The following is a 25863-nucleotide window of genomic DNA, read 5'->3' on the forward strand; positions in this document are numbered from 1 at the left end:
CCCACTGCAGCACGCCGCGCACATTTCCGTTTCCGCCGCCGCCAGGTTCTTCCAGCCGTGGCCGCGTCGTGGTTCGTGTCTTCGCACCATGTCCGGTGGCCTCCTGAAGGCGCTGCGCAGCGACTCCTACGTGGAGCTCAGCGAGTACCGGGACCAGCACTTCCGGGTGAGGCGGCCGGGCCACGAGAGGGGCAGGCCTTGGGTCCGAATGCTGAGGAACAGCTTGCACCTGTCTTATTGTGTCTTCCTGCCTGTTTTGTTGGGGTCCTAAAGTGCGAATGGGGTCCTAGCGGTGTTTGGATAGTTTAGATATCACTGAAGCCCTTTCACTCCTAGGGAACCTGAGACTTGTTTTAACATTCTCTTACTGCCGCTGCGGTTACCAGCACCGATTCGGGGAGGTCCGGGTGTGGTGGCTGTGGATGGGCTTGTCCTGCTTGGGAAAGTGACTGTAATGAAGAAGGAGGTATCCCTACGATGGCTCCGTACATTATTGCCGGTTTTTTTTTTTTTTTTTCCGAGACAGGGTTTCTCTGTAGCTTTTGGAGCCTGTCCTGGAACTAGCTCTTGTAGACCAGTCTGGCCTCGAACTCACAGATCCGCCTGCCTCAGCCTCTCGAGTGCTGGGATTAAAGGCGTGTGTTATCACCGCCCGGCTCCGTTTTTGGTTTTAATAATCAGCCAAATGCTGCCGTTTGGCACTACAGCCCTTTGTTTTGTAAGACAATCCTACAAAGTGAGCAATAAGTCGGAGACTCAAAGTTGAATCCTGTTTTTGCTGTCTGTCGGGCATCGGAAATAGACAAGCCACACGAGTCACATCATGGTCTGGACGACAAAATCCAGTACACCCATTGGCTACACAGGGAAACCCTGGCTCACAAAACGAAAATTAGCCTAATTTGAAAACGTTTCCTGTGTGTCTGATAGGCGTTTCTGCCGCTTTTTACAGGTCTCACTACTTTGAACAGTTCCACATTAATACCTAACCGTTTTCCACCTGAAGCTTCCTGGGTAAAACCAGGAAAGGACTCTTTTGTCAAAAGCCTGTAGCTCCCTTCAAACAGTAATGATTTCTGTCATGTGCATTTTCAAGTGTCTTCTACATGGAATGTGTCAGGGCTGCACTGAGTGGGAAATCACATTACGCTGAAGCAGTAGACTGGATTTTACTTGTGGGAAAAGAGCATCAGTACAAAGTGAATCCGCTAGCCGGGTGTGGTGGGGACATCTGTAGTCCTAGCTGTTCTGGAGACTGGGTCAGGAAGATCACAAGTTTGAGATCCGCCTGCACCTGTACGAAGAAATGTTGAAGTGATTGTTTTCTCTAATGGCTCATCTAAAGTTCTAAAACCTGAGGCTCATTGGGTTTTTGGTTGTTTGTTTTGGGGTTGTTTTTTGAGACAGGATTTCTCTGTGTAACCGCCTTGGCTGTCCTGGATCCCCCTGCATATCCGTCTGAGGCAGACTCAGGAACGCTGGAATGAAAGCTTACGCCACCCATCATCCGGCTGTTTATTTGTTCGAGCACACAGTGACTACTGTTCCATAGACGTCACCTGTTCAGACCTGCCGTGATCTTAAGGCAGTGCTGCAGTGGGGATATAAGACCAGAATTTTACTTTATTTTGCTTTTTGAGACAAGGTCTCACTTATAGCCTGACTGACCTGGAATTCATCATGTAAACCAGGCTGGCTTTGAACTCACCAGAGGATTAAAAGAGTATACTCCACCATGCTCAGCTCTAAACTAAGTTTGAATTCTGGATATAACTCCTGTGTTTTTCCCTTAGCTGAAACTGTTTTCCCTCACATGTACAATGGGACTAATACATTAGGACCTACCACATCATAGTTCTGAGAATTAAAACTTAAATGTAGCTTTCTCACCTGCAGGCCTTTGTGCCTTCACAGGGGCAGGCAAAATCACTTGCGTATTATAGCTCCACGTTCTTCCTTTTTAACACTGTAGCTAGGAGGGTCAGAGAGATGGCTCAGAGGTTAGCGTAGACTGTTCTTCTGGAGGACTTGGAGTCGGTTCCCAGCATCCACATGATGGCTCACAATATCTGTAACTGATTCCAGCTGATCTGCTGCCCTCTTCTGGTCTCCGAAGACACTAGCCATGCACATGGTGCACAGACGAACAGGCAGGCAAGACACCAATATGAATAAAATAATATACCCAAACCAAACAAAAACAAAAAAAAAAAAACTATAACTTGGGAGATGGGTATGATGATCCATTCCTGTTACTGAAGCCTTTGGTGGAGGTAGTAGCATGAATGTCAGGAGTTTGAGGCCAGATTGGGCTATGGTCTTATCTCAAAAAGCAAAACAAAGTAACTGGACTACGTAGACATAGCTCAATAGGTAGAATGCTTGCCTGGCATGCAGGCAGGAAGTGCTCAGGTAGACCCCAAGCTGTACATAAACCCAGAGTGGTGAATGCCTGTAAACCCAATACTTGGAAGGTGGAGGCAGGAGGATCAGAAATTCGGTGTCATCTTTGGTTACATAGTAGGTTCAGAAAAGCCTTAGCTACATGAAACCCTGTCTCAAAAGCAAAACAACAAAAAAAGACTCACTTTTTTTTTCTTTTTGTGGGGGAGGTGCGGTTCTAGACAGGGTTTCTCTTGTAGCTTTGGAGCCTGTCCTGGAAAGAACTCGCTCTGTAGACCAGGCTGGCGTAGAACTCACTTATATCCACCTGCCTCTGCCCTCCGAGTGCTGGGATTAAAGGCATGCACCGCCATCGCCCAGCTTCAGAACTGCCTCTTATGGCAAGGACGAGTCTGTCAGGGGTCGGATGATGCAAAGCTTTAATTTCCAGATCAAAAGGGGCATCTGTGTAACTTTAAGATTGTAACTTTAAGCAGGCTCTAGAATTTAGTTTTCAAGTCCGTTCATTTTGTGTGTGTGTTATGCTTGTGGAGGGCACAGGAAATGTCAGGAAGTGTCCCTCACTTTCACCTCTGAGGACTCACTCTTGTTTCTGCTCTGCACTGTGGACTCCAGGCGAGGCTGGCCTCAAGCTTCAAGGAGACTGTCCCATCTCACAGCCCCGTCTCCTGTAGGAGTGCTGGGATTGCCCGTGCGAGACACCACATCCAGCTTTTCACTAGGAAGGGTTCCGGGTCAAGCTCAACTGTCAGGCTAGCACAGCTGACGCTTTACTGGCTGGGCATCTATAGCCCTAAGCACATCTCTTTTGAGGTTGTAATGTTTCACTTGGTGTCTATTTGAAATTCTAGGGGGACAATGAAGAACAAGAAAAATTACTGAAGAAAAGCTGTACATTATATGTTGGAAATCTTTCCTTTTATACAACTGAAGAACAGATTTATGAGCTCTTCAGCAAGAGTGGTGATATAAAGAAGATCATCATGGGTCTGGATAAGATGAAGAAAACGGCCTGTGGCTTCTGTTTTGTGGAGTATCCTTCTTGGTGCTCACCCTATGGCCCTGGCTCATCTGGAGCCTGTCCCTCCTGGGTGTTGTTTTTAGGGCACTAACTTACTATAATCCTATACTTTTTTCTCAGTTCTTCCTGAGTCATACTCTGTGAACTGGGAAACTGATAGGTGTTCTCTGTTCAGAAACCTCACAGACGAGTCTTTAAGAAAAAGTGTCTAGGGGGCTGGAGAGATGGCTCAGTGGTTAAGAGCATTGCCTGCTCTTCCAAAGGTCCTGAGTTCAATTCCCAGCAACCACATGGTGGCTCACAACCATCTATAATGAGGTCTGATGCCCTCTTCTGGCCTGCAGGCAAACACACAGAATATTGTATACATAATAAATAAGTAAAATATTAAAAAAAAAAAAAGAAAGAAAGAAGAAGTGTCTAATCCCAGCACTCAGAAGGCAGAGACAGGTGGTCTCGGGTTCCAGTGAGTTCCAGGACAGCAAGGGGTATACAGAGAAACCCTGTCTTGAAAAATCAAAAAGCATTCTAGTTGGGTGTGGTAACACATACCTTTAATCTCAGCACTCAAGGCAGAGTCGGGGAATCTCTGTGAGTTAGAGCCCAGTTTGGTCTATATATTGAGTTCTAAGACAACCTGAGCTACATGGACCCTGTCTTGCACGCCCCCCCCCCCCAAAAGAATCTTGTGATGTTGTTCAGACTAGCTCTCCACCCCTGGGCCAAAGTCCCCAGGCCACTGAGCATAAAAAGGCCCATTTCCACCACAATGTTTGGTGTCTGATTTTGGAGCCCAACACATTTCTTTCATTCTTCCCCTAGACATAAAGGACCAAAGTTTTGTATCCTAGCAGCAGTAATGTAAAAGGGTTCACAGGGACGACAGGGGAAAAGATAAAAAGGCCCTTAAGAACCAGAGTGTTTCCATTTGCCTGGCAAACATGTGCTCAACATTTTTGCTAAGTTACAAAAGCAAGCCCTTTTTGCTCCTTGGTTTTGCTCTGTCAAGCGTTCATGGAACAAAAGTCATTAGATGCCTGCTGTTTGCTGGGCATTGTCTGGGTGTCAGTGCTGGGATTTCACCACATGTTGCAAGTCCAGTGTCAATTATAATTGCTTAAGTCGGTAATTGGGATTTTTTTTATTTATATATAAGCATGTCTGTGTTTATGCATGACTTTCCTTTTTGGTGTTAGTGATTCTTAAATTTTTTATTATATTTATTCATTTTATATTTTTATATGGGAGTGCTTTGCCTGCATGTATGTCTGTACTGCGTGCACATTTGATACCCTCTGAGGTCATAAGGCGTGTCAGATCTGGGAACCAACATATAGGTTCTAGGAATTGAACTCAGGAGCTCTGGAAGAGCAGTCAGTGCTTTTAACTATTGAGCCATCTCTCCAGCCATCCCCACTCCCCCATGCCATTGTTTTTTTTTTAAATATTTATTTATTATGTATACAATATTCTGTCTGTGAGTACGCCTACAGGCCAGAAGAGGGCACTAGACCCCATTACAGATGGTTGTGAGCCACCATGTGGTTGCTGGGAATTGAACTCAGGACCTTTGGAAGAGCAGGCAATGCTCTTAACCTCTGAGCCATCTCTCCAGCCCCATTGTTTTTGTTTTGAGACAGAATCTTGGCATGAAGTCCAGGCTGGCCTCAAACTCACAGCAATCCCCCTACTTCAGTCTCCTGAGTGCTAGGATTATGAACATGAACCACTATGTTCAACTATGTTCATTGTTCTTGCATAAGAAGTTTGTAGTCCAAAATTACATTGACCATATTTTTCTATTTGCAAATCAAAACATGAACCAAATAATTATTAGCAGATATATAGGAAATCATGACTGACATAGTCTGGACAAAATGTCGTTTACCTGTCCTTTCTGTGCTCCTAAGTGCTGTTGGTGTCCCTTAATGCTTATGTAAGATACTACTCGAGAGCAGATGCGGAGAATGCTATGCGGTACATAAACGGAACCCGTCTGGATGACCGGATCATACGCACAGACTGGGATGCAGGCTTTAAGGAGGGCAGGCAGTATGGACGTGGACGGTCTGGGGGTCAGGTATGCTACAAGGGCATAGCTAACCTGCCTGGGATTCCAGTTGTCAGTTTGTGGTTATTCCTTGTATGAGCTTTTGCTTTTGAGTTTTGATGGGATTTGGGGAGTTTTCCTAAGACATCTGGTATCAAACTTGAGATGCTCTTGCCTCTGCTTCCTGAATGTTGAAATCACAGATAGTGCACACCAGGACCAATGATAAGGAAATTTTAGACTTTGAGATATTCTGTACATTTAAGTGTTACTGAACTCAACTCATGCTAGAGGCCCTCCCCCTGGCACAGTGCCTACAACAAAAGCAAAATACACTCAAGTGAGTATTAATGTTTATGCCTTGTTTGTTCGTGGACACCCGAAAAGGCTTAACTATGCCTGGCATGACTGTAGGATTAACAAACATCCCACGGTGCTTTTTTTTTTTTTTTTTTTTTTCAATTAAGGTTCGAGATGAGTATCGGGAGGACTACGATGCTGGGAGAGGCGGCTATGGCAAGCTGGCACAAAAACAGTGAGTGGTGAGAGCCCCAAGTACACAGCTCACTCTGTTGATGAACATTACCCAAGGTCTGAGCAGTATCTCTGTTGCACTGGAAGCCACTTCTGGTTTTCCTCACAACTATTAAAGACAGAATCCAAAAGAATGCCTTTAATTCTAGTCTTATTAGGTTGATTTTTCTGTTACTAGGTCAAACCCGTAATCCTGGGCAACAGACTCAATCTGTGCCAATTAAACTGTCAGCCGGATACCATATGTCCTTTAGGGAGACTGGAAAATGTCAGATTTGACTTTACAAGTAGGTTGGTAATCTTCATGGAAAGTGAAATGATTTTAAGTTTGCATGTGTATTGCTGAGGTTTTGCTATAGTCTGTAGCTTTGCTCTAAATTGGAACAGGTGTTTGTCAACTGGATTTGCTTTTTTTTCTTTTGGTTTTTCGAGACAGGGTTTCTCTGCTGTCCTGGAACTCCCTTTGTAGACCAGGCTGGACTCGAACTCAGAGATCCGCCTGCCTCTGCCTCCTGAGTGCTGGGATTAAAGGCGTGCGCCACCACCGCCTGGCTGGATTTGCTTTTTATATTGAAAATATAGTTGGCACAAAAGGCAGCCTTAAGTTGTCTGTCTGCTTCTGTGCTTTGTATGTCAGGACTTTGTATGAAGTGTTCACTAAACACATTCCGCAAAATTTACAAATGTTTCACTGACAGTTTAAAACAAGAAACAACCCCCTAAAACAAACAAACCCCCAAACCCCAAGGACACTGCTGTGCAGAGAGCCTCTGCTGTCCTAAGGAGTGGGGGAAGGGGGAGACATTGTCAGTAGGCAATGGGATGACAGTTCAGACACCACCTTGACATGGAAACTGCTCTTGGGGCCTTAGGTTATTTCCTCCTGCTTTATAAATGACCTTCGAGTTAATCGGGCTTTAAAAAGGGGCTTCAGCCAGGCCTATAATCTTGGCTATTTGAAAGGCTGAAGCAAGAAAATCACAAGTTCAAGGCCAGCCTGGGAACCTTTTGAGTCTGCCTCAAAATAGAAACAGAAAATGGGCAGGGGGAGATACAAGGCACGGTGGTTAAGTACTCATGTGAGTGGTCCTAAGGTTTAGTCCTCACAACTGCCTAAATCAAGAGTTTGCGAACTGTGAGTGTTTAAGAACAAAAAGCCTCTTCCAGGAACTGTCTGGTTTTTTGTTTGGTTTTGAGATTTTGAGACAGGGTTTTCCTGTGTAACAGTCCTAGCTTTCCTGGAACTAGCTCTTATAGACCAGGCTGGCCTGGAACACACAGGGATTCACCTGCCTCTGCCTCCCGAGTGCTGGGATTAAAGGCGTGCGCCACCACAGCCCGGCCAGAACTTTTTCTTTCAAATCGTGCCTGCCGTGGTCCATGCATTCATAGTAAGCTGGAGGTCTTTAGAAAGGGAGTCTAGAAAATTTTGCATTTTCTTTCTAATATTGCATATGAATAATTTTTCATGATTAAAGGGAAATCTTTCATCTGTTATTTTTTTCTTACTAGTTTTTCAAGGTTTGTGCAGAACACCTTTGAGGCTGCATTAAAAATGGTTTTCTTGGAGCTGTAACAACTATAATGGAACAACTTAGGAAGCAAACAATGAGATACTTGAGTTTTAAAATAAAGCTTTTATATTGTAGTTTGAACTGTTTATCTTATATTCTTTTGTAGTAAAATATAACTTAGATTTTTACAGTCTTATGACCCAAAACCGTGGGGATTTTATCTTCTGTAACAAGTTTCAATAAATTTAGACCAACTTATTCTGTGTATACTTCCTTGCCTATAAAGAACCTTCCTTGCCTAAAAAGACATGTTTTGGGGTCCCTGTGTCCTGGAACAGAGTCTAAATAATGTACAGAATTGGTATGTCCACTTCAGAGCGATACTTGTAACTGCTATGGCAGTGCATGAAGGGGAAAGGTGGGCACCCTGTGAAACACAGGATGCACTGACCAACCACTACTGAAGGGGCAGTGCAGAGAGGCTAGTTGTCCAGATAATGGACAGGAAAGAAACAAGGCTGAATTAAGGAGAATTCTTGGGCTTGAGGATGCTAATTCCGACGGTCTCTTTTCATACACTCCTTTGTCTGAGGGTTTCTATTGCTGTGAAGAGACACCATGACCACAGCAGCTCTTAGAAAGAAAAACATTTAATTGGGTCTAGTTTACAGTTTCAGGGGTTTAGTCCATTGTCATTATAGCAGGACATGGTGGTATCCAGGCAGACATGGTGCTGGAGAAGGAACCGAGAGTTCTGTATCTTGATCCATAGGCAGCAGGAGACTGTTCCGCAATGGGCATAGCTTGAACACAAGAGACCTCAAAGCCTGCCCGACAGTGACACTCTTCCTCCAATGAGGTCACACCTCCTAACAGTGCTGCTCCCTATGGGGTGGAGAGGGCTATTTTCTTCCAAATACCACACTCTACTTTCTCTTTTCAGGCATAATATCTGAACTATACCCCATTTTAATCAAAGAAAGTGAGCTCTCAGAGATGTGTGCTAAACTTGGTGTGGTGACACATGCCTATAATCCTAACACTTGGGAGACTGAGGGGAAAAGACTAGCTAAGGATGGAACTCAAAAGGCACCGCCCATCTCTATCCCAGACAACAACAACAAAACTAGAAAGCCCACAGAGACAGGAAGGCCGGATGTGTGAATGGAGAATGAGAGCAGCCGTCCTGGGACCTGAGTCATTCATTAGCTTCCTGTGTACTATAAGCTGAGGTAGAAAACTTGAGACTTGGTTTAGAGTTCTGTTACCTGATATGGTGGTTAGACACCACATGTGGCTACTTAAATGGCTACTTAAAAATAATAAAATTGGGGCTGGAGCAATGGCTCGAGGGCACTTGCTGTCTGCCAGAGGACCTGGGTTCACTTCCCAGCACTCATGTCGTGGCTCACAACTAATTGCAGTCCTAGTTCCATAGGCTCCAATGCCCTCCATGAGTATGAACGCATGCATCATGGTACACTTACATGCAGGCAGAACACTCCTAAGTAAACAGTAATGACTCTTAGCCAGACGGGCCGTGCACATCTTTAGTCCCAGCTCTAGGGATTAGAGATTAAGAGCATTAGGGATTAGGGTTAAGAGCATTGCCTGCTCTTCCAAAGGTCCTGAGTTCAATTCCCAGCAACCACATGGTGGCTCACAACCATCTGTAAAGAGGTCTGGCACCCTCTTCTGGCCTTCATGCATACAGACAGAATATTGTATACATAATAAATAAATATTTTTAAAAAAATACTGCCTGCTCTTCCAAAGGTCCTGAGTTCAATTCCACATGATGGCTCACAACCATCTGTAATGAAATACGGTGCCCTCTTGAGGAAGAGGACCTGGTCTTGTCCTCATCAACTTAGACCATGAAACTCAATATGGACAAGTTCAACAGAACCGCCATATACGGGCTGCCCCTGCGTGCTTCAGCATTGTCAGGGCATAAATTTCTTTTCTTTTTATTCTAGGGATTAGTGGGAGGCAGAGGTAGATGGGTCTAGAAATTGAGTTCCAGGTCAGCCACAGCTATACAGAGAAACCTTGTATCGAAAAACCAAAATAAATCAATGTTGTAATTCTTTGCTCTTTTGAGACACCGTGCTCTAGGTATCCCTGGCTGTCCTGGAACTCACCCTGTAGACACAGTTGGCCTTGAACTCAGAGATCCTCCGGCTTCTGCCTCCTAAATGCTGGGATTAAAGGTGTATGCCACCACACATTGCAATAAAATAATACGGGTAGTGGTAGCATATGCTAGAGGCAGGCAGATCTCTGTGACTTCGAGGCCAGCCTGGTCTACAGAGCAGGTTCTAGAACAGCCAAGACTGTTAAACAGAGAAACCTTATCTCAAAAAAAAAAAAAAAGAAAAAAAGACAATTTGAAGCCTGAGTTTTCAGTGACACCAAGCACACTTTGTCTGTGCTCAGTAGCCGCACGTTGGCCATTAGCTGTAGTATGAGATACTACATACTACATACAGGAAGAGCTCCTGCTGCACTGCACAGCTCAGCAGAGTACGGAGGCTTCCAATGCCACTGTTCTTCAGAGCCTTACCATTGAAGACACTACGAGATAGTAGCCACCTAACAATACATGTTACTCAACACAAGAACACATGTTTATAAAGGCATTTAGTTTATTTTTCAAAAAAATATTTTGCTAGAAGGGTTGAGTACTGACTGTAATTTTACATGATCATAATCTTTCAAGCGAACAACTTGTCTAGGTCTGCTTTTGTAACCCCAAATATAATAGCACTTCTTGGGTGCTATTCCCCAGATCTTAGGTTATCTACCAGCCAGGAGGCAGAGCCTAGCACACAGCAGAAGTTGTGCTGTATAAGATTAACCTGGTCTCTTAACATATGAAGCAGAGCAGATAATCAGTGTATTTAATGTACAGTATTAACTCACTGTTTCTCACCGTGACCCACTCAGACCCCCATTGCTTCTATTGCGGGGACGGAAACAGTGAACCACATGGCAGAGAAAAGGGACAACTTACATTAGGCAAGTACTGGCTGTGTCCCCAGTTAGGTCTGTTACTGTTGTACTCCAACCATAAATTCAAGATAACCATGATATTCATATTCAATAGTAAACACAGAATACAGTGCAAAGCCAAAACGCACTGTGAAATTATTGGCAGCAACTGCTTTTCTCTTCCTTGAGCAGCGAACTGAAAGTTAATTCTCATGATTGCCTAAGAAAACTAAAAGATGCATTAAATCTATATTCATTACTAGAAATGTAACAAAAGGAAAGAACACTGGAGAGAAGCAAATACAGCCAGATAAGTTTGCCAGGAGGACTGGGCAGCTTATTGAAGGCTCGTCATATATGAATAGCTTTAAGTTTGTGCAGGGTTTACATTCATCCCAGTGACATAAAGTCTGCCTACTTTATGGGCATCAACAGTTCAGCGCCAAGCCAGTGACAGCAAAGCATTGCTGTAAACATCAAGACAAAAAATTCTGCAATCTAGGACTTGAAAGCTAAACAGAAGTTTACATGTAATCACAAGAGGAGAAAGAGCAACTATGTATTTTAAAACCAAGGCTCACTAATGACAGAAACAGACTTAGAACATACTCAGAACATCCAGCATTGAGGCTAAAGCAAGCTCAACAGTCCATCTGAAGATGCTGATCTTGTTAGAAGGAAAAGAGTAGCTACTTAGACCTGGACAACTGAGTCTCTGTTCATTCCTGCATGCTTCCGTGCCGACGTGACCATTTCTCAGACTGGAGAAGTGGCAACTCAGGCTCTGGACATTAAGGTTCTCCCAGGCATCGAAACTACTAGTGCACCCATGTAACCCAAACATCAGGGAGGCTGAGGCAGAAGGACTGCAAGGTTGAGGCCAGCCTGGGGTAAACAAAGACCCTATTTCGACAAGATTCTCGAACACAACTGTAACTTCTCTATGAAAGGTCTGTTACTGGGGAAGTGAGATAATTCCTCACAAGATTTTTAAAAGTTGGAGACATTTTGAGTCAATTATCTCATCGCTGGCTGAAACAGTATAGGCACAGCAACAAAACCCATGCTATAAATTTTAAAGAAGTTCATGCTGGTGTGATTATGTCTGAAAATCTTAAGACCAGATCTTTAGCTTGGTGACACAGACCTATATAATCCTAGCATCTGGGAGAGGACTGGGAATTCAAAGTCATCTTCGGCTACATAAAGAGTTTGAGGCTAGCCTTACACTTGAGACCCTGCTCCCCAAACCCCTTCCATAAGAGATCTTTAGGCAGTCTGGCCTGACATGGCTGACTGTAATTCCAGCTCCTTGGGTGTCAGGAGTATAAACAAAGCCAGGCTTAGCCACAGAGTAAATTCAAGACCAACGCAGACAACTTCATGACACCCTGTCTCGAAATTCAAAAAGCACAAAGGAGGCTCAGTGGTAGAGCACTTGCCTAACACACAGTCCCCAGAACCATAAGAACAGAAGAGGTTTACTTCCTCTAACTTTTCATCATCCCCAGTGGTGACACAACCTCTACCTGTGACAACATAAAGTGCCTCTACTCTCTTTTAATGACCTGAAGCACAAGAAATGCTGACCTGGCTTTATGCTTAGGCCTTTTGAGGCTAGGTGATTAAGGAGAGGAGTGAGCTAAGGCTACTGCCCAGGGTCCATACCGCTACAGAGGGTCAACCCTTACTGCGGCAGTAAGCCCTGCTCAGACATTTTACCTTTTTTGTTTTTCAAACAACAAGAAGAAAACTGTCAGTTTTCTTCTGTCATTTACTTGGTTCATTACTCTTGCCTCCTTCAATTCAGAAAAAATAACTAGTTAGGCTTACTATGCATCTTACTTATTTTCCTTTAAAACATGTCACAAAGGGCCACCCTAAAGATGCAAAATCACCACTTTCCTCCTAACAGAACAGCCTGTCCCTAGAGGATGGAGTTAAATAAACAGGCAGTTTTTGAGTACGGGATTCAGATTATTCTTACAGAAGCCAATAGAGCCCTTCAAGATGCTGAGCCACCAGAAAAGACTAAAAAACATTCCTCACGTGCTCTCCTAGAGACCTCGGTGTTGCCTCCCTTCTTCTCCCACTATGTGTAAGACCTCGCCAGTCTTCTACTCTGAATGTTTGTATCTCAGACATCTTAAAGCAGAAACATTGTTGGTAAATCTGTAATACCTTGGAGAACATGGGAGGCAACAGAGAGAGGTGATAACTAGCAAATTACTTTTATGAAAAGCCTAATTTTCATTTAACCATTGATTTGGTGGATGCCAAGTTTTTTTTTTCACAAGTCAAACCCAGAAAAAAGTTTAGCATCCCAAGAAACCTTTATGAGATTTAATCCATTATAATTCTTAAGACCAAAATGGAAATCTTACTGTAGGGTATATTAGTATGCACCTGTATTACCAGCCCTGGGGAACAGACATGATTGGCCTGAGTTCCAGACCAGCCTAACTACTGTGAGTTCTAGTACAGCTTGGGCTACATAGTGAGACCTTGTCTCAAAACAACAAAACAAAAGAAACCTTTCTTTAAGGTAACTGGCCCCCAAGGATGCTGCTTTTTTTTTTCTTTTTTTCTCTCATACCTTAACTCTTTTCTCAAATCAGCACTGTGCTTGCTAGCACTGTGTCCCTAAGCAGAACAGTCCCGTCTCCCCTCGGAAGGAAGGCATCTCATGCTCAGAGACTCATCTGAGGGACATCAGCAAAAGGTGCCGCTCATTTAAGTAAAACATGACTGGCTTTTTCACAACCACTCCTAGCTACCCCTTTATGCCATAGGAAACATCTATTCTGAGCTACACTGTATCAAAAACATCTTGCATTTTTAGGTTCTGGGGTTAAATTTTAAACCTGTATTCAGTTCACATCTAACTATGTTTCAAAAGCTGCACCAAATCTACTAGGCTTTTTTTTAATACTCTTTACTGCATGCTCTGTCTATACGCATGCGTTTGGATAATAAATATTAAATATGGGAGGGATGTATGGAATCCATAAAGTTAAAATGAAACTAAACCGAACATTTAAAAAAGTACATGATAGCAGGAGAAATGAAGAAGGGCAAAAATAATTTGAGGTAACAATAGTGGCCCAATACCACCAATCTGAAATATCTGTAAAAATTCAGTAAGTGTTTGGAGATTCAAGTAACAAACCATTTGCTCCAACATGGCCAGTCTTTCAGAGTCCCTGCTGAGTCTCAGTCCAGGAGCCGACACTCACACAGCTCCTTATAGATCCTCTTCCGTACCCGAGGCATGTCTTCTTGAGAAAACTGGAAAGGCTGCTCTAGGGCGAGGCACTTGCAGTACTGCAAAAGAAAAAAAAAAGTGCTCTATCCCGGAGACACCTAGATGGCACGTGTACAGTGCTCCCACCCACTGCCCTGTACACACACACACACACACCCCTAAAGTTAGGTCTGAAGCTGCAGAGTAACATGGGTCTTGTGAAATCATACTGTTTTTGTTTGTTTGTTGTTTCTAAAGACAGGGTTTTTCTGTGTAACAGTCCTGGCTCTTATGGGACTGTTTGTAGACCAGGCTGGTCTTGAACTCAGAGATCTGCTTCCAAGTGCTGGAATTAAAGGCTTATGCCACTAAGTCCAGCTTGAGAATCATGGTATTTTAGAGCACTGACTTCCAATGAGAATCAGCTTTCCAAGCAAGCGGACAGCTAGGCATCCTTCCACTCTACCCAAGTACAGTTTGCTGAGCCTGTATGCACTTGGACCTCACAGGGAAAGTAACTCGAGTTTCCTTATAAACCCCCAAAATTCATGAGGTGTGAGGTGTACAGTGGGGCTACCTCCCAAGGTCTATGTAAATCTCTGCGTTCACGTGTCATTTTATTCTCCCATAAATACATGTCCTCCTCTGACACAGCTTCCTAAGATCCCCTGCGAGTCAGTTCTTCCTAAAGGTTACATCCGCAATACAGCAACAAAGGGAGAGTGTTGTCTTCCCTAACACTAAACAGCAGGACCACCGTTTCTTCTCTCAAGACAAAACAAGCAGTTGGCACACTGTAAAGTAGTATTTACCTGGAGCACAAAGACTCCACAGTCACTGTCATTCTTCTGTTGTGGAATACACTGAAGAGAAAAAGAAGATGATCATTAAAACACACCAGAAAACTGCTCCCGTGGGTAAATGGAAACACTACTCCCAAATAACTAATCTATACCTCTACTATTCAAATACCTATAAGAGAGGCCACATGAAAAGACCTTTCAAGTGGCAACCACAATTTAAATGTGGGAAATGAGAAAAACAAATTTAAAAACCACTTTAAAGACCTAGCTATTAGTTGTGCTATCAATTCAATGACAATGAATAAAGTGGCCCCGAGGATCAGAGCATACGCTAGTGCCCAGTGCTCATCCTCTGTGCTTCCTCTGGCTGTGATGCAATGCAACCAGACGTCCCCTGCCGTGACAGACTATACTCTCCACGGAGCCACAGTTAGACCCCCCTCTTTGTCAAGGATTTCATCACAACAATGAAAAAACAATTACCTAATAAAGTTCCTCTTTATAGCCTTAACTTTTTACCTCAGATTATACAATTCTGCTGTACTCTTTGAAGTAACTCATAAAGGCAAAGAATATGCTTCCAAAAAACTGTTTACTGCATCTAAGACAGGAATATGGAAGACTCTGGAAGGATGTAGCATACCTGGACGAGCTAGATGAATAAATCAGTAAATCAGACAATTTTTAAAAACTAAAATTCTACAAGTTCATTTCTTATATGAACTAGTATGTAGGTTATTAGGAACAAAAAATAAAAATGTAAAGACTAGTATTTGGTTCAGTTAAAAGATGAACTAATCTTGATCTTTTGGGCTTAGGTTCAACATTTGTCAAAACTCTGCCTATAAAACTGGGCCAAATGGGGCTGGAGATATGGCTCAGTGGTTAAGAGCACTGACTGCTCTTCCAGAGGACCCGGGTTCAATTCCCAGCACCCACATGGCAGCTCACAACTGTCTGAAGGTCCAGTTGCAGGGGAATCTGACAAATTCACACCAATGCACATAAAATAAAGTTTAAACCATAAAAATATTAAAAAAAAACTGGGCCAATAACCTAGACAGACCTGAGTTCAAGGACCTGCCTCTAACAATAGTTCCAATATCCAGTTTTCTTGTGTATGTAATAAAGACGCCTCTTAACCCTAAAGAACTGCTTGCCACACAGGTTGTAAGGAACAAATGAGACCATTATAAGGAAACAGCTGGAGGGCTGTGTCTGCCTCAGGGCCTCCACCAATTAAAACACCACGCGGTTACTAACTACATCAAGAATGACATGATTTATGATTCTCAGCAAGTACTGGGAAACTGAGCCTCAGGATGATTAAGTACTAAGATTTTACTCTGATTGGCCTGGACTCTTCAGGTCTCCCAGCAGGCACCGTCCTTGAGCCACTGTCCCCCTCACACACACTAGAGTCCCAGCTGTGTCAAACTTACCTTTGTAACAGCAGTCTGCCAACCCTGAAGAAATTCAGGTCTGTTTTTTTCTCTGGCTTCAGTCAGCAAATACTTTCTTATATTCTGGTTAAAAAGAAAGCACAACACACATGTTGTTCCATTAGCTGGTGAAAATATGGAAGCTGACCACTCAGAAAGGAAGGAAGAGCAGCTGCAGTCTGTACAACCGCATGGCACTTGTTAGTTTCCAGCTGGAACTGTCCTTCAGGCTCCCAGTCACATCTGGACTGAAGTAGGCACTCAAGACTTGACCCTCACTTTATGAGGTCAATTTGCTACATTTGAAACCTTGTCTTATATCTAAAGACAAGAAAAACATGGCAGAAAGCATTAATAGCTAAAGTTAAACAAAGAACATTCCGGCTCTCTTGTCTATTTCTCAGGCCTTTTCCCAACCCTTAACTCACTTGTAGAGATGCAGTTAACCATTTTCTCCAGGTCTACCACATGTCTGCTAACTTCTTAACTTCTAGTTTTACTCACTCACTTCGTGGTTCTGAGGACTGAACCATGGGCCATGTGTATGGTGAGCCTGGACTCATCACTGAGCTATAACTCCAAATCTGACACAGATTTTGTAATACAATTAAATTTATCAAGCGGTTCCTTGGTGTTTTCTTCTTTTGTGTAAGAAGGCCTTCCCTACTCCATGAATGAATAAAACATTTTCTATATTTTATCCAAGATTTCATTTTTTTTTTTTTACTTTTGCTTTTGAGATAGGGTCTCACTATGTGGCCCTAACTAAGCTGGAACTTAACAAATCTACTTATCTGCCTCCCAAACCCAAGGATTAAAGACATGGACCACCGTGCCCAGCATGTGCATGTTTTCTATCTATAGTATTAATGCAATCCTCTGTATTTTTCCAAATAGCAAATTTTGCCAGGTCAACAATTTGTCTTTTCTCAATTTTACCATATACTAAATTCTACACACATACACACACACGATTATTCGTGGATACTTTAGAGTGGATGTTCCAATCAATCTATATTCCTCAGCTGATATAAGTAACATTGTATTTTAAAACTTTGATAACATGCTTTGACATCTACCCGAGGAGTCTGCCTTCACTGTGCACAAGAAGTGTTAGACCATCACGCCTTTCACACGTCCGTTAGTGGGCTGGGTCTGTAGTTGAGTGAAGAGCTTGTCCAGCGTGCACAGCGCTCAATTCCTTTCCCAGCACCGTGTGAACCAGATGTGGGGACACACACCCAACATCTTGGCACTTGAGTACTAAGAGCAGAACCAGGAGTTCAAAGATATCCTTGGCTACATAGCAAGTTGAAGGCCAGCCTCAGCTATATTAGACCTCCTCTCAACACCAAGCATGTTACTGTATACTTATAATCTCAGGACTTAGGAGGCTGATAGCTGGGCTGTCTGTAACTCCAGTTCCAGGGTACCCGACAACCTCATGCAAGCAAAACACCAATGCACATAAATTTTTTTTAAAAATGCTGCATCCAGCCAGGTGGTGGTGGCTCACACCTTTAATCCCAGCACTCAGGAGACAGGCAGGCAGATCTCCGAGTTCACAGGCAATTTGGTCTACAGAATGAGTTCCAGGACAGCCAAGACTAGACATAGAAACCGTGTATGGAAAAACAAAATAAATAATAAATAAAATGCTAAATCCAACTAGGGCACGCCTCTTCAAAGGGGGCCTCAGATCTGACAGCTCGGTCACCTGCCCTGCCAACTGTCCTCTCACACTGCGAAGCAGCGGCTGACATCAGCTGTTCTGTCTAGAGCTATGAGTTGTCATGGTCAAGCACAGATTAAAAATTAAAATAGGCAGAATAGTAACTTACCTCTACACAAAATTTAAAATGAATGCCTTGGGAATCATAAAATGAAATAATTCGATTGGAGAGCGTCACAGTAATGAGAGACCAGTGGACTTCCAGGTGGATAGGAATCAGCAGAAGGCTCTTTTTAAACAAATCCACCTGGTGAAGAGAAAGAGCCATCACCACAGAGCCAACACCATCATCCATCTACTACCTTTGACCTGCTAACAATCATAAAATGGGGAAGTGGTAAAGCAGAATGTGAACAGTGTCTCATCTTAAAGGCCATGTTTGTAATTACTAAATTAAAATGCTCAAAAGTAAGACAAATAGTAAAATATTATTTTACACTTAATGTACAAAAACTAGTTTGGTCAACTGTCTGCTATGACAACGTATTTATTATTACTATGAGGACGCACATGCATAATGCGTGTCAGAGGACAACTGTGTGCAGCTGGCTCTCTTCTTCCACCTGTGCATGGGTGCTGGCTTTTGTTTTAGAGCACTGCTAGGGAGCCGAGCGCACACTAGGGCTAGTATTAAATAGTACTAAAGACAACAAAGTTTAAAAAAGCAAATATGTTTAAATTCAAAGATTGGTTCTTTTCCTTTTGCTTTATCTGTTTTACTTGCTCTTTTATGCCGATTTCTTAAGAGTGTTACATGTAGGAAACAATAGTACCTACCTTATGCAGTTCTAAAGAATAAGAGAACAGGAATACATAAGCTAATGTGTTTCAGCACACTTGAACCTTGCAGTCTCGGCTCCAATGTTAAAAAGGACAAAACTTGAGCTGGAGATGGCTCAGTGGTTACAAGTACCTACTGCTCTTCCAGAGGACCCAGGTTCAATTCCCAGTACCCATATGGCAGCTCACAATTGTCTGTAACTTCAGTTTCAGGGGCTCTGACAAACACTTCTTAAAACACTTCTTTTATAATCTATAAAAATTGCTATTCCACTCAAACTTCCCATGGATGGAGATGGTAAAGGCCCCTGCCCACAGCTGATGATCAGAGTTCAATCCAGAACCAACACTGTAGAAAGAGAACTATCTAATCTACACGGGAAGTAGAAAAAGACAAGATCTCCTGAGTAAATTGGGAGCATGGGGACCATGGGAGAGGGCTTAAGGGGAGGGGAGAGGAAAGGAGGGGAGCAATAAAATCAATAATAATAAAAATAAATAAATAGATAAACTTTCAAAAAAAAAAGCTGTCCTCTGGCCTCCATACATGAGCCATGCCATGTGGGTACCCAGACACGCACACAATAAATTGATGTAATTAAAAATTCCAAAGGATAACAAAGTAGTAGGCAGTCCATAAACACCTATAAAAAGTGAGGTAATGGAGCATCAGCACATCACGTAATCCCAGAGTTGGGAGATGATAGTAAGACTGTGCAAAGTCACCCTCTGCTAGTGGGAGAGCTCCTATCTACAAAACAAACACAAAGTTGGGCACAGTGGCACGTGCCTAGAGTAGAATAATACACATTTAAGACCTGCCTATGTAACTACAAATTCCTAGCTCTAAGTAAAAGTTTGGGGCCATCACGATGGTGCAGGTCAAGGTGCCTGCTGCGCCTGCTGACTAGTTCTGATCCTACAGGGGAGACCCTGGTCTGCAAAGGTGTTCCCTGCCTTCCATGTGCAGTGGCATCACTCCTTTCCTCGACTGGTTTTCTGTCTTACTGTTTGAGAGTCTCTACTGAGTCTGAAGCCACGCGTGGTCCTCCCCTCCTGCATGAACTGTGAGCATCTTATCACTACGCTACTCCCTGCTGCCACCTTTTATTTTTATTTTTCTTTGTTTTTTAATATAAGTTTTTAAATTTTTTCTCTTAAAAAGTGTTTTTGCACTGGAGCAGTGGTGGCGCACACCTTCAATTCCAGCACTCGGGAGGCGGCAGAGGCAGGTGAATCTCTGAGTTCAAGGCCAGCCTGGTCTACAAAGCTAGTTCCAGGGACAAAGTTTTTGCATGATATTTTATTCTGGAGTGCCATGTGGAGGTCCTAGGGACCAAATTCAGATAGGGTTGATGGCAGGGACCTTTGCCTGCTGGGCCATCTTCCCGGCCCTTATTTTCAATTTGATTCACAATAAGAGAAGAATGTCTCTACAACTTTCTAGTGGCCAAGTATATGATCTGTTCTTACAAATATCTCTTGGGTAGAAAAATAAATAAATGAAGCTGGTTTGGATGGCAAGTTTATGGCCAGCTTGGGTACATACATACTGTATATCTACATGGGGAATAAAGGGGAGCCAGAAACCCCACAGCTAGGTCTGGTCTTTAAAAATAACCTTCGCCCCCCCCCCCATTTTAATTTTTGTATTTTATTTTTTGTTTTGTTTTGATTTTTGAGACAGGGTCTCTCTGTGTAGCTCTATCCTGGAACTCACTACACAGACCAGACTGGCCTCAAACTCTGCCTGCCTCTTCCTCCTCAGTGCTGGATTTAAGATGTGCTCTACCATGCCTGGCTTCTCCCCCCATCTTAATATTTATATATATTGTGTGTGGACAATGCACGTTACAGGTCACGTGTAATCAGAGAACCATTTCAAGGGTGAGTTCTCTCCGTCCACAACGTGGGTCCCAGGGACTGACCCCAGGTTGTCAGGAGCCGTCTCACCGGCCCACATACTCTCTTTTGACGGAGTATACTGATCCATTAATTATATACCTATACAGTTCTACTGAATGTATTGAGTTTGTGAGCTTACTTATTGTCTATGAGGTTTACTAAATGAGAGACATCTGCCACTAGCGATGTATTTTTTAAAGAGATTTATTTTTATTAGTATGTCTGAATGTGTGTATACAAGCATATGCATGTGTATTAGCATGTGAGTGTAGGTGTTGAGAGGGTCAGAAGGTACGATGTAGACAGACAAGGCTATCCTCCAGTTCTCAGCGACCCACATGCCTCTCATTCTGAGTGCTGAGAGTTTGGGGATTAAGGGCAATTTATTTTCAAACATTCATTTTCATACTGCTTTGTTAATTTCTTAGCATTTAGCATATGACTGAAATATTTTTTTAGTTATCCTAGTTTGAGAATTCCGAGAATAGAATAATTTATTTTCACTTAACAAAGTAATGATTATTTTTTGCAACTATTTCCTATGACCATGGCCCATGGTCTCTAAGCAATCATGACTATATAATGACCCTAAAGACGGTAGTGTTTAGGAGTCAAGCGTTTTATGTCTCACAAAAAAACATGTCCTGTGACATGAATTATCCACACACAAAAAAAACTTCTATGTGTTGAGTGTTTTGCCTGCTAAAGTGTACTACATCTGTGCCTGGTGCTCACAGAGGCAAGAGAAGGTGCCAGACAATAGGAACCAAACCTAGGTCCTCTGCAAGAGCAGCCAGGGCTCTGGACCACTCAGCCAGTTCTCCATCTCCACTAAAAATAATCATAGTAAAATAAAAAGAAAACATTTAAGAATTAATAGCATTCCTTTAATTTCTGGCTTTGTTAGAATTTTGTCAGTTTAAAATATGTTTACTGCCCGGTGGCAGCAGTGGCGAACGCCTTTAATCTCAGCACTTGGGAGGCAGAAACAGGCAGGACAGTTAGGGATACACAGAGAAACTCCATCTTGAAAACATATGTGTATATACATATATATATACACACACACACCATATATACATATTTACTATAAGAAATAGTGACACAAATCCATAAGGTTTACCAATGACTTAAAATTCCATGAAGCTGAGGTATCAATTTATTTGAGAATTTAATTTTACTAAAATTAGCAATCTCATAAGCATCTTTTTACAAATCTTTCTTTTTCCAGATTTCTTTAAAATAAAGACCTAGTGATTGGATCATCAAAAAATTGAAATGAACATTTGGTGAGTTTCAATATATATCATTACATTTTACAATATATATAGCATTTTACTGTGTATTTTACAATGTGTTTAGTGGTTTGCTAAATATAATCTCCTTTATTCTCCCAACAGAGTAAACCTGTAAACTCCTCTACAGAGGGCTTGACTTTCAGGATAGTTAAGCAAGTGTGCTCACATTACAGCCAGTTAAGTCACCAAACTGGAATATGAATTCTAGCTCTCTTAGATTTGTATACTTCAGACACTGTATTTGTCATAAAAATTATTTCCAGGTCTGGGGATATGGCTCACTTGGTAAAGTATTTGCCTCCAATCCACAAAGCCCTGGATTCGATCCCCGGCATACATAAAGGAGATGCTGTGCTCACACTGGGAATTGCAGCAGTCTGAGGCAGAGGCTAAGGCAGAGAACCGGGCATTCAGTTCACCCTCAGCTACGCAGGAATTCCAGGCCATCTTGGAATGTTTAAATAAAGTAATAAATCTTATTTCCATTGACTTAAGAGTTATTCCTGGTTTTGTTTGTTGGTTGGTTTGAGACACGATCTCATTGTATAGCCCTGGCTGGTGTGGAACTTACTATTAAACTAGACTTGGCCCTGAATTCACAGAAATCCAACTGCCTCTATCTCCTGAGTGCTAGAATTAAAGGCACGTGTCACCTTGTCTGGCTTCTTTTTAAAATAACAACAAGAAAAAAAGAGTTTCACATAGCTCCGACTAGCCTCAAACTTCTGGTCTTTCTACCTCAGCATGGGCTTACAAGTTCAGCTAGGACTCACGTTCATTACTCCAATCCTCCCAGTCGGCAAAAATGTAAGAAGTAAGCCAGGAATGCCGGCACATGCCTGCCTAGTAGTACTCAGGAGGTCCAGGCAAAATCATCAGGAGTTTGAGGTCAGCTTTGGCTACAGATTGAGCGTCAGAATAGCCTGAGCTACATGAGTCTGAGGCCTTTTGAAAAGACAAACGAAAAACAAAACTATTTCTATATTTATTATTGGGGTTTGAATTTACCGGTAACTGTCAAAATATCAAAAATCGACTCAAGAGGTTTCAAAAGTGTTTCCACTCAGGCGTCATGAAGAAAACCTGTAACCAACACTGGGAGGCTGAACCAGGAAGATGACGCGCTGAAGATCAGCTGAACTACATAAACCACAGCTAGGGTTGTAGCTCAGGGACAAGAGTTCTTCCCTGGCATATGGGAGGCCCTGGCTTCCAACCCTTGTGCCACCACCAATAAACACGTTCTGACAGCACGTCAGCTATTTTAGCCTTTTATTCTAACACTCAGCAGTGTCTTCTCCACGCCGGCCCAGCAGGCTAACAGTAATGCTGCAGTCATGAACACCCAGACTGCAGCTCCTTCCTTACAGCACATTCAGATCCACACTCAAGAGTCTTATTCGTCAAACATGAAGATAAAACACAGTAAACAGTCACATGAGGGTTCTACTAACACCATAATGTCATTCCAGTTCTGATCCTCCCCCAAGAATCGCTCATCTACTTCAAATTCAGTATAAAGGAAACAATACCTTTTTAGTCCATCTCTTAACTCCATTATAGCCTTTGGTTACCAGCTGTCTGTGGAAAAAGCTGTTGAAGAAATGGACCTAGAACAGCAAACACAATCAACCAGGTTACATTAGGCCACGCCCAGATTCAACTTCACGAGAAAATAGAAATTTAAGAATTTGAAAACATAAAATAAACAAAAGATAAATGAAAGTTTTTTCTTTTTTAATTTGAACATAGGATTTCTCTGTGTAGCTCTGGCTCTCTTGGAACTCATTCTGTAGAGCAGGCTGGCCTGGAACTCAGAGATCCGCCTACCTCTGTCCCATCATTGCCCCTTCTCTTCTCCCTCAATGCTGGGATTAAAGGTGTGGGCCACCATACCCAGCCTTTTCTTTTTTTTTTTTTTTTTTTATGACTAGTGTTTTTATTAAACATCTAGGCTTGGTCAGGTATGGATGCACGCCTTTAATCCTACACTCAGGAGGTACAGTAGGTGGATCTCTGTGAGTTGGAGTCCAACCTGATCTTCATAGTGACATACAGGCCATGCAAGGCTACATAGAGACCCTGTCTCAAAAACAAAAGAGAAGAAAAATCAAGGCCTAGCTTAATTGGAAGAGTCCTTGCCTCAGAGGCACACAACCCTGAATTTGATCTCTAGGCCCACAAAAACTGGGTATGGCAGCACACACCTGTAATCTTAACATTTAGAAGGTAGAGACAGGACGATCAGAAGTTCAAAACCATCCTTAGCTATAGCAGAGTTTGAGGTCAGTCCAAGTTACATGAGATTCTCTCTCAAAAGTACAGAAATAAGGAAGGAAAGGAGGCAGGAAGGATGAAGGAAGGAAGAAGGAAGGTAGGTCAAGAGGAAGAAAATATATTACACAGTAAACAGAAGAATCTATTCCAAATTTTTATTAACATTATTATTAGCATTCCGTTAAATCCCAGCACTCGGGAGGCAGAGGCAGAAAGATCTCAATGAGTTCAAGGCCAGCCTGGTCTATAGAGTGAGTTCCAGGATAGCCAGGGCTACACAGAGAGACCCTGTTCAAAAAAAAAAAAAAAATAAACAAGCAAAAGGAAATAATGATTAAACTCCAGCGTGGGAATTATGAAATTACCCAATCTGAAGTGTGAAGACTTGGAAATTCCTCTCCAGTAACTATGAACACCTTCCTTTCCTTTCTCTTCTCTTTTCCTTTCCTTTTTTTTCTTTTAGGGCTTTCTTTCTTTCTTTCTTTCTTTCTTTCTTTCTTTCTTTCTCTTTCTTTTTGGTTTTTCGAGAGAGGGTTCTCTGTGTAACAGCCTGGAACTCGATCTGTAGACCAGGCTGGCCTCTAACTCACTCACAGAGATCCACCTGCTCCTGCCTCCAAGGGCTGGGATTAAAGGCGTGCACAATCATTTCTATCTACAAGATTACCTTGGCCAAATGAAAGAGCAGGTCCAGGTCTTCCGTGCTAAGCTTAGCTCTCTGTTTTACAGTGGTTTCTGCTCACTTGGGGACGCTTGCACTTATTATAGTTGTTGCCCTTCACTTGGTGCTGGAGACTGAACACAGGCTCTGTGTCTAGCACAGAAGAGCCCGATCACTGAGCTGGAGCTCTAGTCCCTGCTAACTTTAACTCTCTTTCTCGGATAGAACTGTCCACCCCCCTGGGTGCTTGTGAATCTCAGGGTGTGGTCACCAGACCAGAATAATCACATCACCTGGGAATGTGAAAATCAAAATTCTTAGGCCCACCTAAGACCTAGTAAAGCTGGAACTCCAGAGTAGGTCACAGCAACCTGCTTTCAAATGCCTTCAGGTTAAGTCTAAAGCAAATTCTTTTAATGCAACCTGGGCATAGTGGCTTTCTCTTTACTCCTAGCACTGGAGAAGATGAAGCAGGAAGATCCCAAGTCCAACACTAATCTGGGGCACACAGTGAAAACTGTCTAAAAAAAAAAAAAAAGCTAAGAGGCATAGGAGGCAGAAGCAAGTGGATCTCTGAGTTTGAGGCAAGCCTGGTCTACATAGTGAGCTCTGTCTCAAAATAAGAAATAAAAAAGAATTGGGTGCATCAGGGTACATCTATAACCCCAGCATTTCAGCAGCAGCAGATAAAGCCTTAGGTTCAATGCCAATTGACCTAAAATAGTGAATTCCAGACCAGCCAAAGATTTAATAGCAAAATCCTGTCACAAAAATCCAAAACAAGTGCCAATATCATTCCTGCCAACATGATGAACGTTCCTAAGACCCACCAGACATTCTGCAAGAAATGTGGCAAGCACCAACCCAACGAAGTGACCCACAGTACAAGGGCAGGAAAAGTGGCGTTATGACAGGAAACAGAGGCTGTGGTGGGCAGGCTAAGCTTATTTTCCACAAAAAAGGCTAAAACTACAAAGAAGACTATGCTGAGACTGGAGTGTGCTAGCTGACTGCAAATCCAAGAGGATGCTGGCTAGTAAGAGATGCAAACAGTTTTAACTGGGGGGCAATAAGAAGAGGAAGAGCCAAGTGGTTCAGTTCTAAGCTGATCTTGTTATGAAGATGACAAAATCATGAATTTAAGAGAAAAAAATCCAAAACAAAGAACCATTCTGCTGTTATTAGATTTTTTTAATAGATTAATT

General features: G+C 42.7%; 2 protein-coding genes across 5 annotated transcripts in view; one reads left to right on the forward strand and one right to left on the reverse strand.

The window, feature by feature from the left end:
* The first annotated feature begins 6 nt into the window (after positions 1-6).
* Ncbp2 (nuclear cap binding protein subunit 2) lies at positions 7-22908 on the forward strand. Of its 4 annotated transcripts, none has more exons than XM_050159788.1 (6): positions 7-166; positions 3255-3436; positions 5366-5504; positions 5942-6009; positions 21654-21711; positions 22788-22908. In XM_050159788.1, exons 1-5 carry the CDS (start codon positions 89-91, stop codon positions 21661-21663), a joined length of 477 nt encoding a protein of 158 aa, XP_050015745.1. In that variant the 5' UTR covers positions 7-88; the 3' UTR covers positions 21664-21711; positions 22788-22908. The 4 variants fall into 4 exon arrangements, with proteins under 4 accessions (XP_050015745.1, XP_050015744.1, XP_050015743.1 ...); XM_050159787.1 differs by lacking the exon at positions 22788-22908 and adding an exon at positions 21823-22209; XM_050159786.1 differs by lacking the exons at positions 21654-21711; positions 22788-22908 and adding an exon at positions 7521-7780.
* The window catches only part of Senp5 (SUMO specific peptidase 5), a 33938-nt gene continuing 18223 nt past the window's right edge, over positions 10149-25863 (reverse strand). The window contains exons 6-10 of the mRNA XM_050159785.1: positions 23253-23330; positions 17847-17984; positions 16006-16089; positions 14573-14623; positions 10149-13840 (exon numbers count right to left, since the gene is read on the reverse strand). Of these exons, the coding sequence (XP_050015742.1) occupies positions 13730-13840; positions 14573-14623; positions 16006-16089; positions 17847-17984; positions 23253-23330 (462 nt within the window). The 3' untranslated portion in view covers positions 10149-13729. The remainder of the gene's footprint in view (positions 13841-14572; positions 14624-16005; positions 16090-17846; positions 17985-23252; positions 23331-25863) is intronic.

The sequence above is a fragment of the Alexandromys fortis genome, unplaced genomic scaffold (assembly GCF_014885135.2).
Source record: "Alexandromys fortis isolate MF-2015 unplaced genomic scaffold, M_Fortis_MF-2015_v1.1 scaffold_119, whole genome shotgun sequence".
In the NCBI taxonomy this organism is placed as follows: domain Eukaryota; kingdom Metazoa; phylum Chordata; class Mammalia; order Rodentia; family Cricetidae; genus Alexandromys; species Alexandromys fortis.

Coding starts and splice junctions, on each gene's coding strand:
- Ncbp2 (XM_050159786.1), top strand. CDS start 89: ATGTCCGGTGGCCTCCTGAAGGCGCTGCGCAGCGACTCCTACGTGGAG. Junction 167..3,254: donor ACCGGGACCAGCACTTCCGG/GTGAGGCGGCCG, acceptor TTGAAATTCTAG/GGGGACAATGAAGAACAAGA. Junction 3,437..5,365: donor TGTGGCTTCTGTTTTGTGGA/GTATCCTTCTTG, acceptor TGCTTATGTAAG/ATACTACTCGAGAGCAGATG.